General features: G+C 43.3%; 1 protein-coding gene across 3 annotated transcripts in view; it reads right to left on the bottom strand.

The window, feature by feature from the left end:
- The window catches only part of CARD19 (caspase recruitment domain family member 19), a 51276-nt gene that overhangs the window by 9405 nt on the left and 22098 nt on the right, over positions 1–19773 (bottom strand). For all 3 annotated transcript variants that reach the window (XM_015421195.1, XM_015421197.1, XM_015421196.1), the window contains exons 2-3: positions 14020–14162; positions 12003–12156 (exon numbers count right to left, since the gene is read on the bottom strand). In XM_015421195.1, coding sequence (XP_015276681.1) covers positions 12003–12156; positions 14020–14162 — 297 coding nt within the window. The remainder of the gene's footprint in view (positions 1–12002; positions 12157–14019; positions 14163–19773) is intronic.

Below are 19773 nucleotides of genomic sequence, written 5' to 3'. Positions count from 1 at the left end.
CCCCTCAGCGGTTGAGCAGGCATCGGCGGCGTGGGCAATCCCGGTGCAGGAGCAACTTGTTGCTGCGCGGCGTGTGCGTCAAGGAAATTAGCCATTCTAACGTCCATCATTCCCGGCAGACCTTCCATCACATCCTGGAATGCCCGCATTAAGTCTCTCACCGAGTCTTCCAGTTCTGCTAGTCGTTCCCCGGTAGTTTCCTCCGGGATGGGGTCCCGAGGTCGATAGTCCGGGGGTGGGTCATAGTCCTCTTCCGTTTGGAAGGCTCCGGTGCCCTCCTCATCTTCTGCGTGGCCTCGCGGCCCCGATGGCTCGAACATCCACTCCTCGAGGTCTTGCTTGGAACTCCCCTTCTCCGAGGTAGTCCCCGGCTCCGGGAACAATCCCTTGTCAAACAGACTTTCACGTAATCCGCTCCCTCGACGGGAGTACACCTCTCGGGTGCCCTGAGTGTTGTACATAGTCCAGTCATCCTGCTGTTGAGTCTTCCGCGGACCCCAGTGCGAAGGGGTCGGAGGCGGCCAAGACAGATGTGCAGGCAGGCGGGGAATCGTTCCCCCCACGGCACCCTCCACCGAGGCTGCAGTCGTGAACACCAAAGGAGCGGAGGTATGTGGGACCGATCCTGAGTCCCCCTCCGTGTTAAGTAGGTTTCCCTCAGTTCCGCTCATGATCTTGCCAGATTCGGAACGATAGGAGAAAGGGAGTTCTAACAATATGTTGGATCCCCAAGCATCGAGAATAAATCCACGTTTTCAAGAAAAGCAAAATTTATTTCAAAGCGTTGAAGACATACTCAAACACGTTCTTTGTTAGAACTGGGGATACACAGTTAGGTCAAGCATAATAAAGGAAATTCAAACAGATACAGATCCAATGAATAGCATTCCCGCTGGCGGGCTAATGAAACGGTTGCGCGCCCAGTCCATGGGAACCAGGCAGAACATCAGACAAAACACAGGTGCAGTACTCATGAGAAAAGCAATAGGCAAGCATTACAGCCTCTTCTCCCCCACACAACCTCCAGCAGTTATCTTGTGCATTCCAACGCAGGAGCAGGATGATAGAAAACAAGCCGGGTGCAACAAGGAAAGGATATGTACACAGAGGTCACAGAAAACAGAATGGCAGCTTGCTGACAAAGGTTTGCCTTGGAATCGGACCGAAATCATTCTGTCATTTTTGAGATTGTATCCCAGTACTGACTTTTGCACTCTCTTGTTGACTATAAAGGCCACACCATTTTTTCTACGAGATTCCTGGCCACAGTAGTAGATATAATGGTCTTCTGAGTTAAATTCGTCCATTCGTGTCCACTTTAGTTCACTGATTCCTAAGATCTCAATGTTCAGTCTTGCCATCTCATTTTTGACCACGTCAAGCTTACCTTGATTCATAGATCTTACATTCCAGGTTCCTATGCAGTATTGTTCTTTGCAGCATCGGACTTTCCTTTCACCATCAGACACATTCACAGCTGAGCATCCTTTCGGCTTTGGCCCAGCCGCTTCATTCTTTATGGAGTTACTTGTACTTGCCCTCTGCTCTTCCCCAGTAGCATATTGGACACCTTCCGACCTGAGGGGCTAATCTTCTTGCATCATATTTTTTAGTCTTTTGATACTGTCCATGGGGTTTTCTTGGCAAAGATACTGGAGTGGGTTGCCATTTCCTTCTCCAGTGGATCACACTTGGTCTGAGTTCTCTGCTGTGGCTTGTCAGTCCTGGGTGGCCCTCCACGGCATAGCCCACAGCCTCATCGAACCACGCAAGCCCCCTCACCACGTCAAGGCTATTAAGTGAATGTAATTAGAAGTTTTATTACACCAGTGTCAAAGCTGATAGCTAATTTGACCACAAATCCTCCTGTTTGACTTTATTTCATCTTTTTTGCAGCCCACTGCCTCAATCCACAGGTAGCAACCTCCAGCTATGACTACAGCCTCAATATGAAATGGTGCTCTATAATGAAGTACCAGCAATACATATGGTGATCTATGGAAGCATAAAAGTTGGTATCAGTGAAGGCAAGCAATACTTCCAGTAATGAGTTTCTAAAAATCCTTTAGGCCACTGAGAGAGCTACTTTGGTACAGTGCCTCAAATGTTCATAGCAGACATGAAAAACCTATGAATCAAAACATTCATTATATTGTTAACTATACACCCAAACACACTTTTGGGAACATATTCATCATACACATACTCTCAGAGATCATGGGTAAGCTGAACGTGCTCAGATCACAAACTCAAGCTTGCTACTTTAAAATGCACAAAATGGTCATTAATTATGAATCTCATTGGATAACCTTGGGCAAGTCATTCTCCCTCTGTCCTACCTGTCTCACACTTGCAGTGGCTCTTGACTTCAAGGGGGAAAGGATGGAATACACATACGTTTAATAAATTCTGATTCTAAATACACTGAACTTGCTGAATTGCAAGAGGTCATTCTATAGCCTCACACAAGCCACATGTGCTCACTTTTTTCCAGCCTGCAATCAGAAATAACGTACCACAAAGGGCATGTTGGTAGGGATTTTTGTTGCCCTTCTAGAAACTCAGAAGAGTAACCTGGTGCTACTGACCTTGCAGCTGTTTCAGCTAAGATATGCCAAAGAACTATGTTTATTTAATGCAAGTTTTATCACAGCCACCACAGGAGAAAAGAGTGCATATCAAATCAAAGGAGGGAGATGATACAGGCGCTGCACTAATACGTTGCTTGGGCTAAAAAAATCACAAATTATAAGCAGAGAATAGTATGGCAGTGACTAATCTCTGCTACCTGCAGTGTGTTTGTTACAACACTACCTTGAAATCAGTTCAGTTTTCTTTTACAATAATTACAGATATACTGAAACCTAAGAACCCAGATAAATATGGATATACTTTCTCTCCTCTGGCCAGAGCTCAAGAATGATGCCGGTTGAAAGTTTGCCTGAACTCCCACTAATGATTAGCACAATTTGAAACCAGGATCTGATGTAGTTCACAGGAAAGCTAGTTTGCAAATGTAATCTTTAACTATGCTTATTTATTTATTTATTTATTTATTTGGGTTTATATCCCACCCTCCCCTTAACAAGCTCAGGTTGGTTTCCAACAGTATAAAATATAATACAATTAAAACCATATTAAAACACAAAAATAGATAATCTAACTCTTATGCGCCATACAACTCTAATAAAAACCAGATACCTCAGTGGTCGATGGTATTAAAAGTTGAAGTTTTTTAGAGTTCTTTAAAATTTAAGGTCTCAGGACCCAGGCTACAGATGGGGGCCAACCCAAGGAAGGGGATACCCGCTGCCTCAACCAAAAGCCGGTGGAAGAGCTCCAACTTGCAGGCCCTGCAGAATTGTAATAAATCCCACAGGGCTCTGATCTCACACGGGAGCTCATTCCACCAGGCAGGGGCCAGGACCCAAAAACCCCTGGCCCTAGTCGAGGCATGTCGGACGTCCCTGGGGCCAGGAACCACCAAAAGATGTTGGTTGGTGGACCTCAGTGCTTTAACCATGATTTAAGACTATGTAGGAACAGGCAGGAGAAATTCCCACACAAAAGAAATGGGTAGGGGGATGGACTATGATAATGCAGTCTTCTCCCAGTCTCTTAACCATGTTTTACAGATTGGAACATACGGTTTGCCAGTACCCATCATTCAGTATGCAATATTTTCAGAGCTGCATCCTTCTAAGCCTATTGACTTTGAAGGGTATAATACTGCTGTGATGGACAGTAAATGGTTAATGCTGTAACCCGGTCTGAGAACCTTGAGTGACAGGGGATTCAATTGGAATTCTTCAGCTGAGAGTGGAAGTTAGGAGTTGGCAGTTAAGGGTGAGAAAGTGAAGCAGACTGTAAGAAGATCAAGCAGGATCCTGAGTTAGGGAAGTGGGACATGTAGCCCATCCCTATCAAGACTGAGGGAAATAGCTCCTAGTGAAAGGGGGTGGGTGATCCTATCAGGTTTGAGGGAAATAGCTCCTAGAAGACAAGGGTGATCCCTAGCCAGTGGATAAGGAAGGAACTGGAACTTGTGTGAATGTTCCTGCCTTCACCAACTTTAGTGTCTGTGGGACCAAGAAGCTTATGCTTGTTTATGTAAGCAGAGGCTGCCAATAAATCTCTCTCCTAACGTTTTAAAGACCTATCTGAATAACAGCTACTTGTTTGTGACAAATTATCTGGTGTTTATTTTTTATACAAAGTTACCTCATTCCTGTTGCCTGGTCACCTCATAAGTCCTAAACCTGATTCCTACCTGACCATATCCCCTCAAAGTAAAATACAAGTTTGTTGAATTTGATTTACCATCAACCTCTCGTACCATTATAAAACAAAGACAAAAGAATGCTGGCCCAGTCTAGGAAACTAGTCTCTCCCCTCAGCATTTACCAAAGATACTCAAATGACTGGGTGGGACAGCCAGAGGAAAAAAGGAAGAAAGAAAAAGGGGCTGCTCAGCTAAGAACAATATAAAGGGAAATCATGTGAGGGTAGGCAAAATCATCAAAACTGCTTATGAAGGGTTCCTTCAACCCTATAACTGAAGTTATGGGCACCTTTGGGAAAGAGAGGCAAGGCCTAACTGCAGTATGGTTTCATTTCTCCCCCTGCTTGTCCATCACCCTATACATCACGTGCTTAGCAACACAGAGAGAGTTACATCATCTCTCAGGTTTCTGACTGGCCTAACAGGCCTGAGAGCAATCAGAGACCCACCCTCTCCATTTAAATCTAGTTAGCCTTTGCTATATGGCTGGCTTTGTAACCCCTTGGCACTGAAGCATGTCAGTGGTTACACAGCTCCACTTGTGCTACTGGCATCCATCTTGACTGCCTGCTCAGAAGACTGCCCTTGGATATCTGTGGATTGCTGGAACTAACTGCCTGAGATGAACCAAAATCAGGTAACTTGGAGCCTTTATGTATTAGTTATGCTGGATATGCTTAGATTTGTTTTATTCCTTCACATTCTTGTCTCTTTTAATATATTTTTGCACCTTGAATAAATATCTTGTCATGGATTTTTATCTTGTCATGGATTTTGCCTTCATTGACCTCAAAGCCTTCTTCCAGAGCCTCGGCCTTTGACCACCGACCAGCTAACTGTTTTTTGTTTGGAAACTCAGTCTGCAGTCCCACTCTGCAGGGCTGACTTTTCTTGTTAATTCCCCGAGAAGCCGGGATACTTGTTCTTTCATTCCTGGGCTTTTGGGATAGACTGAAAGAACTGGTGGCACCTACCAAGACTATGGTGAGATTTAGTATCTCTCTAGTATTTTGAAACTTTGATTTGCAGCAACCCTTTGTACCAAAAGTTCTTACACTGGGTTGAGACAAGGACTTTTGACAATTACAAAAATGACAATCAACATTAAAACTATCCCTTCCAGTGCACACGTATCAATACCTTGCTATTTGGTATGATGCCTTTAGTTTCCCTTTTTATTTAGATCTCTGAAGGCTGTTTGCAGGTCTAGACAGATGAAATATGTAATGTTCTATGATGTCAAAGACCCCTAAAACCACACTGGGGAGGTGGTTTAATAATTTAATGCAACATTAATTTTAATCCAGTAAAACCCTTAGCCAACTTTTTTTTTTCTAGAGAGCTTTCATTCACAAAAGCATATACCCTGGGAAATTGTGTTGGTCTTAAAGAGAAAGATGATGGCAAACCACCTCTGTTCATCTCTTACTTTGAAAACCCCTTGGCAAGATCACTGTAAGTTGGCTGCGATTTGACAGCACTTTATTATTGTTGTTATTATGCTACTGGACTTGAATTTTGTTCTGCTACAATCCCCCTGAAACTATTATTTTGTAGCATAACTTATTTGCATATGCCACGCCCCCTGACATCACCGGAAGTGACAGAAGGCCACACCCCCTGACATCACCGGAAGTGTGTCAGAAGGCCCGGCTACTTACCCTCCTGCTTCATCCTCATTCCCAAATGGAATGAGGATCGAAGCAGGGGGCGGGGTAAAGAAGGGGGCGGGGCTTCACCACGTGACCGCCCCGCCCCCTAGAGGTTCTCTTCCGGAGCTCCGTACCTGAGAGCTCCCCCCCGACTAGAGCCCTGGTTATTATGCTACTGGACTTGAATTTTGTTCTGCTACAATCCCCCTGAAACTATTATTTTGAGTGAACAATCTAATGGTGTCAAGTGCACACCAGATCAAACTGACTGTGTTGCTATTTTATTCGTTTGTTTAATTAATTAATTAATTAAGGGTGCTGCATGATGGAGTGAGCTCCCATCTCTAGTTCCAGCTCCTGCCAACCTAGCAGTTCAAAAGCAAGAAATTGCAAGTAGATAAATAGGTACCACTTCAGTGGGAAGGTAATAGTGTTCCGTGCACCTTGGTGTTCAGTCATGCCGGCCACACGACCACGGAAATGTCTTCAGACAGCGCTGGCTCTTCGGCTTTGAAACGGAGATGAGCACCGCAACCCTAGAGTCGGATTCAACTGGCTTTCGAGCAAGGGAACCTTTACCTTTACCTTGTTTAATTTATATCCCACCCTCCCTGCCAAGGCAAGCTCAGGGCAGTTTACAGAATATATATAAATATATTAAAACAGTGAGATATGTTAAAACAAATGATATAAGTTAAAACCACAACATATACTGACATAGGTGCTAGCGAACATAAATACTAATAAGTGATGGCAGCGTTCTCTCAGCATCTAGATGCTAATGCTTAGACCTACACAAACGGAGAGGCTAGAACAGTTCCCTATAATGACACTTCATCTCCAGACCTAGAAACTAGAGACTTAAATTTCACACCTATAAATGTCTTTTGGTTTTGTTATATTTTTAATTTTTTTAAAGTTGGGGTTTTTGGGACCACTGATTCTTCTAGTCATCAATAAGGGCAATGCCTGGTCTCAGGGAACCACCCAACATTCACTCAGACTACTGTGAGAGGTTCATAGGGTTGAAGGAACCATGAAGTAGGCTTGATGAAAACAAGAAACAGGTTTATGTCAATGGTATTAGTGGTTTGGGTGTTTGTTTCCTTTTCTACCACCTTTTGTTTCCTTTTCTTGTTTGACTGATTCAGACTCAGCGGGGTGGGGGGTGAATTAGAGGGAACACTGCCCCCGACTCTGTCAGCTGGCCAACAGTTTAACTGCCAGACCCCTACTTTTCTTTACGTTTCAACATTCCAATCCACCATTTGAAAGTGATCGGCTGAGGCTCCAGGAGGGTAAAACTTGAAACTGTCCATCATATTCCCAGTGTTTATACATTGTCCATCTTTGCTCAGATCTCACAAAAGGTATGTATCAAACTTCACAATCAGCACTTAAAGTTGCCATTTTTTGTTCTAGTTTGTTGGAAAGAAAATAGAGAAATATGTAATTGCAGGGCAGTAGAACAAACAGCACTGGTAAGAAACAAGCTTTTTTAAAACAGGGCAACAGGCAGGAAATGGCAGCTGCTGAAAAACTGCATGCCTGCTGCAAGACAATGAAAATTATTTTCCATATCCATGCAGGGCTAACATCTAATACACTGGCATCTCAGCATCTGATCGTGTTTTCCCAGCCCTGCCTTCAAAGCTCATATTGTCAAATGGCCACAGGCTCAGTGCAGAAAAGAACATTTGCCCTATGACCTGGTATCTTAAGCAGGTTAAATTAAGCAAGCAGAGATGATGAATTATTGAATGTCTTTGCAAAAGCCAGGTGCCTGAACTGCCTGAATGCTGTTAGTAACTACAAGGCAGAAGCAACCTTCTTAGACTGTGAGACTAAGAGCAGGTAGATGTAAAGCTTGGGCCTATTTTTCAGACTAAGGACTGAGATGCTGGATAAAAATGAGATATATGTTCAGTAGTTATAAACTCAAATGAAAAAGAATCTCACCACTCAGCTCCATGAGATACACAGACTTTCTCCAGCACAAGGAGGGGAGGGGAGGGGAGGGGAAGGAGAGGAGAGGAGAGGAGAGGAGGCTTCTTCTACCAGAGAAAATCTCTGCACTTAGCTGAGCAGAGTGGGAGGATCACTCCCTCAAACTGATCACTTAACCATGTATTAGACACTTAAAATCCTACCACAAGGCAATTCAGACTTCACAGATCACCTGCAAGAACACTGCTAAAAACACATATGATACTTCTCTAGCATTCTCCAGGTATGTGTGCACACATAATTAGAAGTAGAGAGATTATTTGTATTCAGAAGTATAACAGTGCGATGCTAAGTCAACTGAAGTAAATGAGCATAGAAGGATGTGACTATGCTTGGGATGGCACCATAAATCTCTCAGGTGGGAAAAATTAAGTGGACATGGTAAAATATTCCTAAATAAACAGATTGCAGACTTGTCTGAGGCTGGTGTGTCTCTATCTCATCACAGTTTACTTCCTTTCTCCAAAGATGAACAGAATTTTCTTATTTGTACTTTCTGTCAAAAAGTTTGGAAACAAGAATGATAAATGCCCTGCCTGGGTTCCTGTAAATTCATTTGCCTTTAGAAGAAATATAAATGGAGAAACACAGAACCTATAATATTTAGTTCTTCTTCCTGGTGGAAGGTAAGTTGCTTACTATGTTTTCCAGTATAATAAACTCCAAATCAGTCCCTGCTCCTATTTTGTCTGGTTTCAATCCTGTGCAAAATGTAGGAAAAGATTTGGACGACAAGAAACACTCAAAGCCTCAGTTTTGTTTCTGGATAAATAGGAACATTAAAAAGGTCATGTTGAAGCAGAGCAGCAGCCCACCTATGTCAGCATCCTGTTTTCTCCAGACCAGACACCCCAGGAGGTCCACAGGCAGAAACAGAGGCCAAACCTGTCCCTTGAGGCATATTAACTATGACAGGCTGGTTCTGAGGGGACCCACACAGCCTCCTATGATATTTGAGGAACCAGATTAATTTTAAACTATAAGACATCCCCATAGTTACCAGGCATTGTAAAGGGAGTGAGTATATAAGCTTTGGGTTCGCTGCTGTGAGGTAGATCAAGATGGGTAGCCAAGTTAGTCTGTCTATAGCAGTAGAAAAGAGCAAGAGTCCAGTAGCACCTCAAAAGATTAACAAAATTTGTGGCAGAGTATGAGCTTTCCTGAGTGTCCGATCAGATGGCTCTTTAGATCCGTGCAAGGCACGATTGCCTCACGGATCTAAAGGTAATGTCCAGACACAAACATCTGGGAAATGTCCCTCTTCTGTGGGCATCCCGTTTTGTTGTGCTTAGGAGCCGTACTTAAAAGATACCACTTTAAATCTGGAGTTTTCGGTTACCTGCGGGACAACTGCGGACTTTCACCCTTCTGATCGTTCCACCAGCGCACAATCCTCCTGTCGGGGTGGTCTGACGTCAGACCATCCCGAGCGGGCGCCATTTGAAAAAATCTCTATGCGCAAATCAACAAGTACGCGCTGTCACGCCTATGCGCATACGCAAAAAGTTTTCTTTAAAAAACCCACCGTGCGCCTCCTTCAACAAGGATGCACTGTGACGCCTATGCGCATGCCCCCCCCAACCCCACCGCGCACGCCTCCTTCAGCAGACGCCGTCTAGACAATCCACAACAGAGGCAGCTCACAGTGAGGCGATTCACCAGGGGGATGCCTGGTCGTGCTACGATGGGTTAAAAAGATCAGGATCAAATTCAAACTGGGATTAGGTGGGATTAGCTGCTCGTCTGAACGCACCCTGAGTCACTGCTCACTTCTTCCTATCTGAAGCAGTGAGCAGTGACTCATGAAAGCTCATGCCCTGCCACAAATTTTGTTAGTTTTTAAGGTGCTACCAGACTCTTGCTCTTTTCTAATGAACGATGTAAATTTAGTGGTGAGCCAATAGAACATGGAGATCACAGAGGCAGGAACTGTATATTAACAAGAGAGAAAATTCATTTATTTACAAGTTGGTTTCAAGGAACAGATAAGCAACACAGGTCTCCAGGTAGACAAAGGAGAAACCTGGCTGAGGCATATTAATTTAAACTTGTTATGGCTTCAAAGAGTAGTTTGGATTTTCTTTAATACTTTCCGGCACAAACAGGCTTTTACTGACTAGCCACTGGGTTGGATCCTCTCTCACACATGGGATTCCCCACGCAACAGCCTGCCCTTTCCCAAGAGTCAGACTAAATGGCACAAGGTCTGCTCATTGCTAGAGACAGGCCTAACATTCAAGTATTCTATTCTCTCTCAGAAGTAGAGCTAATCCACCCTGCCACACTACTGGGCAGAGCTACCCTTCTGTGATGGACTCCAGGCTTGAGATCAGTCTGCAAGAAAAGACACCTGCAGTCTCGTGACTAGCAGTGGTGATATAATCCTGATGCAGAACTCAGGGGAAGTTCTAATGGAGGGGGGGACTCATAACAGTTGGAATTTGGCAGCTGAGACTGTCAGTTGGCTTCAGTCAGTTGGTACTGTGTCAGGGGACTGAGAAGTCTTATTGAACATCTCTGAGTCCGAGGAGGAAAAGAACCTTCTCTACAGATTGCAATATTAAGGGACCCCGAGAAGAGCCAAAAGTAGTACTATACTACAGTGAAAACTAAGGAGTCTTAAAAGGAAAATAAGCTCCTTGGAGTTAAACAAGAGATTCACGTACCTCTCACATAAGATCTATACCCTGCTGGAGAGAGAGTCAGGTTTAGTGGATGTAGTGTGTGCCAGGAGGGTTTAGTGGACTAGTGGGGGTCCAGAAACCAAGGCACTGCAAAGGTATTTCTCTGTGGAGGTGGAGAGTACCTGAGAAATCCACACAGAAACTGACAGTCTAGAACAGCACAGGGGTGATATTAGAGAGAGCGTGTTTTGTATTGTGGCATCTGAAGTGAATGGTTATAAATGAACTGACCTAAAGCTGAACTACACCATTTGAAACAACGCCTCCACAAGCATAAGCTTTTCTCCTGTATGCATATTCCCTGCCTGCCTGCCTGCCTGCCTGCCTGCGTAAATAAAATCTTCAGTTTGTTTTATTGTTCCCAGTCACATGTGCCTCAGTGTCTGACAAAGTGAAACATCTGACAAAGTTAAACCACATAATCGCAGAAAAAGGGCAGTGTTCATGAAAAGCCACAGAGATTAATATTTATAAAAAGGTTTCATCGATAAGTGGCTGGGTGTATGACAGAATGACAAACTGGGTGGGTTCCTGGTCAAACAGAGTCAGTGTCAGTGAAAAATAAGACTGCTCCAGCCTGTGAAAGGTTAAAGGAGCAAAACCCCTCATACCCTAAAATAAGGGGGGTTCGTCACACCTTCCCTCTGTCTCCTCTTTTCCTGAGCCAGACCTGAGCTCTCTCCGCTGTATCCCTGAGGCAGAAACTCAACTCCCTCTGCACTCTCCTTACAGTAGACCTGAACTAATGTCCTACTGTGCCTGAGGCAGAAACTCAACTCCCTCTGCACTCAACAGTAGACCTGAACTAATCTCCTACTGTGCTTCCCTCCAACATTCCAAATCCCTTCTGAAGGGTGACTGGATGTTGGAGCAGCACTTTCTGTTCATCACAAAGCCTCCTGGTCCATCACACTGACTTTGAACATGGAATTTCTTGTTAGCCATCACTGCTACCCCTTGATAACTCTATCATCTATGAATTTGTCAGATCTCCTTTTAAAGCCAACTATGACAGGACCCTTCACCCCATTCTGCAGTGACAAGTTCCAGAAATTAATTATGAATCAGAAGTACGTGGTTAGTAGTAATCCGAGACCTAATTTTAGAGCTGCACAAAGAGTAGACATAGTCTTGCCAGATCTTTTTTTTTCCTTTCTTTTTAAAAGATTTTAAAACTACCAAGTGCAGAAACAGAGCTGTTATATGCCCGAATAAATATCAGGTCACCATATTATTGAGGGAGCTTTGAAAATGGATTGGAAACAGCATGTAAAACATTTCGCTTGGTTCCTGAAAAGAAATTAGTCAGAACATATGAAGAGGGGAGGCTATCTTGTCACACAGGAACTGGAGAGAGCTGCTGAAGTTCCAACTTACTGAGGATTTTCCTGCTTGGCAAGTTGTTATACAGCTGTTCAGCGTTGATTTGTAAAGCACGGTAAAACTCTTGACAGGACTTGTCACCTTTCTTCTGCAAGTAGGCTATCAGACTCGACAATCGATTGTGAAGGGAAGCTTTCGGGTTTCGAAACTGCAGGCAAAAAGCCTTGATTAGAGAGAAGCCAAACCCTGGTTTGCAACACAATGGATACAACGAAAGCAATCTCTATGTTTCTACAACACATGAAAGAGGACACAGCTAGCTCTGCATTTTTGCTAAACACAGCTACATATGATTCCACATGAACAGTCTGTGATACTTTACTGATGTGACAAATGGCTGTTGCAGACTTTATCGTAACAGACTTTATCGTCTGTCAGGGATCCATAGGGAAAACAAGCAGCAGAGGTCATCTTTTCAGTGCCTGTAATAACAAAGAACTGAAAGAGTAAAAATTCAGCACTAAAGAGGAATCCAGATGCTCAGATTTAGCAGCAAAATTTCCATTAAATGCAAAATACACATTAAAAAGCCCTGAAGGCTCCTTTTGTAAAGAAAAGCAACTTTGGAAGGGGAATGACTTTGAGCAGAGGAGTGGTGGAAAGATGTCATAGACATAGCATGAGACAGGTGCTATCATACCTTGCCTAAAGCCATCAAAAAAGTTTGCGGTTCAGGCAAAATCTGAACCAGGCACTTCGTAGTTCAGAATCTTAACCACTACACTATATTGATACAAAGAGCCGGCAAGCCACACTACATGCCACATAAGAAGAGACGACCTGGATCCAAAACAAAGTGTCTATTTAATTCAGCATTCTGTTTCCAACAATAGCCAGATGGAGTTTCAGGAAAGTCCACAGACAGAGTTTGCAGACAACAACAGCCCACACCAGTTGTTGGTCCATCAGCAAAAGGAATCCAGATATGCAGTCTCTGAACAGAGTCCACAAGAATACAACACAAAGGTTTTACCTAAATCTAAGACTTCCTATTCATGCTGTACAGTTTGTTCTCCTTTAAATTCCTGTTTCAGTAGAAACTTTCAGTATTTTTAGGTGAGTTTTGTGTCGGGTTTTTGACATTTTATTGTTTTGTAATCCCCTCTTGCAAGGCCAGGATAAAACAAAGGGTTGCTGGTGTTTAGAATCCTCTGCCAGGGGTTCATTAATAATATTGGTGACTAGCCTCAGCCTCAATATTCTCCAACTGTAAGAATTTTGTGGTACATCTTCTGCAGGCTTACTTGCTTAAACATATGACACAAACAGTACATTAAATTACATATTACATTTATATACCGCTCTTTCCCGAAGGCTCGGAACTGTTTACAGAGCATTCTTAGTTTCACCTGACTAGGGCCACAGTACAGGGGAGGGTGAGTGCCTACCGGGCACCTGAGCAGCAGAGCTCTTCTATGTTGTTCCATTCCGTGGAGGGATCTTTGGTCTCCAGGCGGCGGTTTCTCAGTGAAGGTCTGATCTTTTCGCAGCGACTCCTTCAGGCACGGTCCGCGCAGCGCATGGCTGTGTGATGGCTGCAGTGGCTGGTCTCCATTCTCATAGGCTCCGACCACGCTGCATCACCCCGTCACCGTGCCCTCCAGGCCAATCACTGTCCGGGTCGCTTGCTGCCTTTCGCCGTCAGCTGCCACCATGTTCGCCGGATCGGCTTGCCTCAAGTAATGTTTCTATGCTTTATTCAGTTCTGCTTATATCACAGTTGTAGTCTGAATTGTGTCTGATGGACTTCTGAGGAACGGGTATCATGTATGGGTAGGGAAGGCTTATAAGGACGTGCGATAGCTGTACACTTTACAGAGTGAGCTTTTGCACATACTTCATCGTCAGACCTGTTGCACTCAACTTCCTCTGGTCTCATCAGGCACCAATTTATTTTTACATTTAAAAAAACCCTGGCAACCCTAATCACTAACCAGTCAATTATCTCATACATCCATTAGCTACAGGGGAAAAAATAAGTCGTACCTAGCAACCCTGCAGTTTCAGTTACCTTTTCTGCTTCTTTATTGGTAAGAATTTGAGGATAAACTCTGTTTAACTGAAGGATAATTTTGTCAACCAACTGCTCACTCAGTCTGCCATTGCTTGTTAGAAAAGCCATGTCCTGTTGTAAACGATCACAGTAAGACTGATCTACAAAACAAAAGAGAAACATGTAAGAACATCACAAATGGAACAGGCCAGGTTCTAAAATTTTGCTGTCTAGATAAATATTTCACACTCAGACATGAGTTCATAAGTAAACAAATGAATAAATATGTGCTGTAAAATACAACCTTAAATGCAAGCATTCATGAAGTAGTAATATAAAATAATAATTGTTAGCATTCAGATAGCATACTTCACATGTTCAAAGTGACTGTCCCGAATGCCGTGGCTTAACTATTAGTGGGAGCTAGACAGAGTGCGTATATTACTCCCATTCTGCAAAACCTTCTATTGGTTGCCCATTTATTACCGAGCTCAATGTAAAGTATTGGCTATCACATATAAAGCCCGTTGTGGTCTTGGCCTATCTTATTTAGGGACCAGTTTATCTCTCTGTGCTGTGCCACAACAATGCCGTTCATGTTAGCAGAGGTCTCTGCAGGGACCCAATCTGCAAATGGGCAAAAACAACAATGGCCTATACACGTGCTTTCTCCATTGTGGCTCCCACCTTGTGGAATGCCCTACCTGAAGAGGTCAGGAAAGCTCCCACTCCCCTGGTTGCAGAGTACAAAATGGTTTCACAAACTTATTTGGATAAATGATTGGGACTTGTACTGCTGTATATAGCATATTGAAAGTAGGATCCTATTATGTAGTTTCTGTACTGCTTAATGTGTCATGTTAATACTTATGCTATGCTCCTGTTCTTTCTGGTGGTTCCAATCTTCTAATATTCTAATGCATTAGTTATTGAATCTCCCATTTTGTTGATTGTACTGACTCACTATGTGTAATCCACCTTGAGTCCATGTGAGAAAGGTGGACTACAAATAACATAAATAAATAAATTGTAATCCTAAAACCTTTCCTGTAAAATACGCACTCCGCTTCTCTCTCCATTGCAAGTGTAAGTGACTGATGCATCTTAGTATTTTGCTGTATTTCCATGATGTTTTGTGCTTTCAATGCCAATAAAGGTTTTGTGTGTGTGTCTAGGGTGGCCAGCCCCCAGTTCCCCATCAGGGTTCTCCCGCTTTTGGAGGCTCTGATCCACCACAGGCCAACTGGCTGGCAGGGGAAGCCCCACCCCCAAACAGGGACATTGTCGGGTGACATCCCAGACACAATGACATTACCTGGAAGTCATGTCATCACGACAGGGATACCAGGGTGACACTCTAGTTTTTGAGCAAATTCTATGGTTTTGAAGGCAAAAAACCATCGAGTTTTGCCCAAAAACTAGAGCATCATTCCTGACACGATGACGTCACTTCTGAGTGATGTCATCCTGGTGAGCATGTTTCGTGCGTGCACCAGAATATACCGAACCGGAGCTTAGATCTCCTGCCAGCAGCCAGGTAGGACCTGGCACCAGTGTTCCCTCTAAGCTGAGTTAGTGTGAGCTATCTCACAGTTTTTTAGCCTCCAGCTCACACATTTTTGCCTTAGCTCAGGAATGATGGCTCCAGAGCAAACAAATTTATGCAGTGGCCAAATCACTTGCTCACAACTTTAAGGCCGGTAACTCACAAACTAGAATTTTTGCTCACAAGACTCCACAGCTTAGAGGGAACATTGCCTGGCACCCTATTCAGATCTAGCAATGGCAAGAAATGATGTTCTAATCCAATGCCTCAGAACAATGTTAACCAGCATTTCTATTGCTGCATAGGTGAAATATACTGTATTTTATTAAATGTGATGTAACCCACCCTGAGCCTGCTATGCGGGGGAGGGTGGGATAAAAGTAGAATAAAATAAATAAATAAAAAATCTGAAATTCTGCAATAAAGGATAGTTGGGTGATCATAACAAGAGGATTGTTTTGTTGTGCTGCTTTCAGTTCCCAGCCTTTTAATTTTAGATCCTTGGGGTTTTTAAAATAATTTTACACAGGAACAGAAAAGTATTCATAATGAGCTTCCCCATAAACTTAATTCAGAGTAATGGCTCTTCAAGAATCATCTACATTAAAATGGGGGGGGGGGAGATGAAGCAATACTGCACAAGCTTTGCAATTGTGTAAATTCAACAAGATTTCCATCAGTTTGATATAATTCACCCCATAAAGTAAATGTTTCTAAAGACAATGCATTGTTTCAACAGTGCCCCAGAGTACTGCCTTATATCATTCCTTTCCAATTGAAGCACCACATAGTCCTATTTTATATCAAGGCAAGATAAAAGAGAGTAAATAGGATGAGAGTCAGGTCAAAAATTACACTCTGAAAGAAGCACTACATGCCATCCCCGAGGAATAAATTAGGAATCTACTTTCAAATTGACTGTCTCCTTCATCTGTAGTCTTCCCTACTTTTGAATGTTTAACAACTTGGAGCAGGGACCACCTCACTTTATGTTGTCATGAAAAGGACCACACAGTGACAGCTAGGATGACCTTGCCCACTTCCCTCCCTCACAGGCAAGATTTTCCCTCCGTTTTTCTTTCCCTTTCTGAGCAGCCCCTTTTATCTATTTTCTTCCTTTCTGAAGAACCATGGCTGTCCCACCCTGTTACACTGTGATATTTTGCTGCTGGCTCAGCCCTAGAACCTGAGGGAAGGAATAAGTTCACTCCTTTAACTACTGAAATGGCAATCGAGAGGCTTTTTAAAGTTCAAAAATAAAATATTTTAATCAACATAGACGGGAAAGGTCAGGTAAAATTAGAGGTAAAAGGTCAGAGCTAAATCAATAAAGAACTCTTACGGTAAATCAGTACAGGCACTGACTACAGTTCATATGTTTCAAGCAATTGAGAGTTTCGTAAGCTTTTCACAGTGACTTAGAATCTTGAAAACAAGAGGCTTTTGTTTCAGTGTCTCCCAAACACTCCAGTATACTTTCTTTAGTGTATTTGGCTCTTTTGGTTTCGAGAAGACAAGAATACTCTGTCCAGTACTCGAATTAAACACACCAGTACTTGTATTGAGTTTTTAACTGACTCCTCAGGATTTAAAAGGCAGTTTCTAAAAAAAACAGACCATAGATCATTCCACTACTCAGAGCTATCACCCTTTTCCAACTGGGCAGGGAAATTATTTTCTCACTAGAAGATCTATCCCCTTTTCTGGCCTGAATAGTCTTCACCTAACTACCCACTCCTCCTGCCAGCCAAAAGAGCCTAGTAGTGCAGTATGGGAGCTGCCATTTGAGAGACAAAAGTCCACAGCCCCCTTGAATGTGTGGATTTATTGAATGTGTGGATTTATTTATTTACTACGAATACGGCCCATTGTGGAAATAAATACAATGAGCTCTAGAAAGAGGCTCTGGGAGAGTGCCAAGGCCTTGGGCACTCAGTGTCAATATGCTGTGGTGACCTCAGCAGGGTATAATGACACAGAGTCAACCATTTTCTCCAGAAGAACTGATCTCTGCTACCTGAAGAGCAGTTGTAATTTTCAGTGATCTCCAGCCCTCACCTGGAGATTGGCAACAACTGTAACCCAGGAGGGAATGGCTCATTTGGAGAGTGGAGTCTATGGCTTTGTACCTGTCTGAGGTCCCACCCCTCCTCAAACCTCACCCTCTCCAGGCTCCACTCCTAAAATCTCCATGAATTTCCCAACCTGGAGTTGGCAATCCTATCTCCTTCCCAGCCAAGCATCAACCTGCCATTATCTGCCCCTCTGATTTCAGCTTTGCATCTCCTCCCCCTCCTACACACATATCTAGTAGACACAAAACACCATCATGCATAGACTATATAATCTTAGAAAATAATAATAATATGGTTATAAAAGACAAACTCATCCAATTTGGATATCAGACCACACACCTATAAGTATTGAACTTGAAATAAAACAAGTTAACACAAAAAGAACATGGAGATATAATAATGTAATAATGATTAAAGCAGAAGATAGAAAATACATGGAGGAAGAGATGTCTATACTTTAAAGAAAATAGAGGGACGGTACCTACTAATATATTATGGGATGCCGCCAAGGCGGTAATAAGAGGATACTGTATAAAGAAAGAAAAGAATATAAAAAGAGAATGGTATTGTGACGTCCCCTTAACTGGGGAGGTCTGGTTTTACTTTAAAATGTTCTTTCTGTTTTGTTTTACTCTGTATATCTGGCTGCCACCAGGAAATTTAAGGCTTTCCAAACCTTTATAATATAATATTTTTATCACTGGGTAGGTAGGTCGGGTCTTTAGGCTTTCAAGGGACTATGTGTTCCTCAGGATGTATTTATTTCAGAGCTGGTATGCTTGAATGAAATAGGATTTATTTAAATAAAGCATAAATATGAGGGTAGAACCATAACACACAGTTTGCTCCCTGACAGGGATTTTTCATAGGTAACTTTGTAACACTTTTCCTTCAAGTCCATATAATCTTTACTGTTTCCTAGACTCTCAGCTTTCAGCTTATAACTCCTATAACACAGAACTGAATGTCTCTCCTTTCACACACAAATATTTAACTCAGAACTCTTATATCATACAAGACTGCTTCACTCTTTTCATACACAGGACCAACTTATCCCACACAGGGATGTGTCTCCATCTCTTAGAGACAGAACTTAACTCTCCCTGTTTAACTGTCCTCATCAACTGTCTAAACTGTAACTCTTGACTGACATACAAAGGGAGGTTAAGGGGAGGAAATGTAAGAAATTGAGTCTAAAAAGAAAAAAACTAATAAAAATATACGTGGGGGGAAAGTAATTCTGAGTGATTTCCACCCCTCTCCTGAGATTGGTAACAGTGGTTCCCCAGAAGGGAATGGCTGGTTGGGAGGGTGGAGTCTATGGCATTGTACCTGTCTGAAACCCCATCCCTTCTCAGACCTCACCCTCTCCAAGTTCCATCCCTCAAATCTCCAGGAATTTCCCAACTGGAATTGGCAACCCTATCTCCTTCACAGCCAATCATCAACTTACCTTTATTTCCCTCTCTCTCTTCAGCTTTCCATTTTCCCCACACACACACCTGCAGCCTCTTCCATGCCCTGAAGCTGTGACTGCCACAGAGTCCACCATTTTCCATGCTCTGAAGCCCCGACTGCCACAGAGTCCACCATTTACTCCAGGGGAACTGATCTCTGCCATCTGGAGAACAGTTGTAATTCTGAGTGATCTCCAGCCCTCACCTGGAGATTGGCAACAATGGTTTCCCAGGAGGAAAAGTAGTCTTTCTCTGCAATGGGGACCAAAGCAACTTACATCATTCTCCTCTCCCTGTTGTGACTTGCACAACAACCCACATCATTCTCCTCTCCCCCTTTTGACTTGCACAACAACCCTGTGTGGTAGGTTAGGCTGAAAGTCTGTGACTTGTCAAAAATCACCCACTCAGCTTCTACAGCAAGAACCTGGATCTAGTAGACTCTGCTCTGAAGCACTGACTGCTACGCCTAGGGCAGCCAACCTCCAGGTGGAGCCTTAACATCACCAGGTATCACAACTGAACTCCAGACAGCAGATCTCCCCCCTGGAGAAAATAACTGCTGTGGAAGGTGGGCTGTATGGCATTCTGTTCAGCTGCGGCCTCTCTCCTCCCCAAACCCTGGCTTCCATAGATGCTACCAGAAAATCTCCATGAATCTCCCTACCTGGAGCTGGCAACCCTAGTCATGACT

Source organism: Gekko japonicus, unplaced genomic scaffold, assembly GCF_001447785.1.
Source record: "Gekko japonicus isolate JY-2015 unplaced genomic scaffold, Gekko_japonicus_V1.1 scaffold149, whole genome shotgun sequence".
Taxonomy (NCBI): Eukaryota; Metazoa; Chordata; class Lepidosauria; order Squamata; family Gekkonidae; genus Gekko; species Gekko japonicus.
This window is presented reverse-complemented; position numbering and strand designations above follow the sequence as displayed.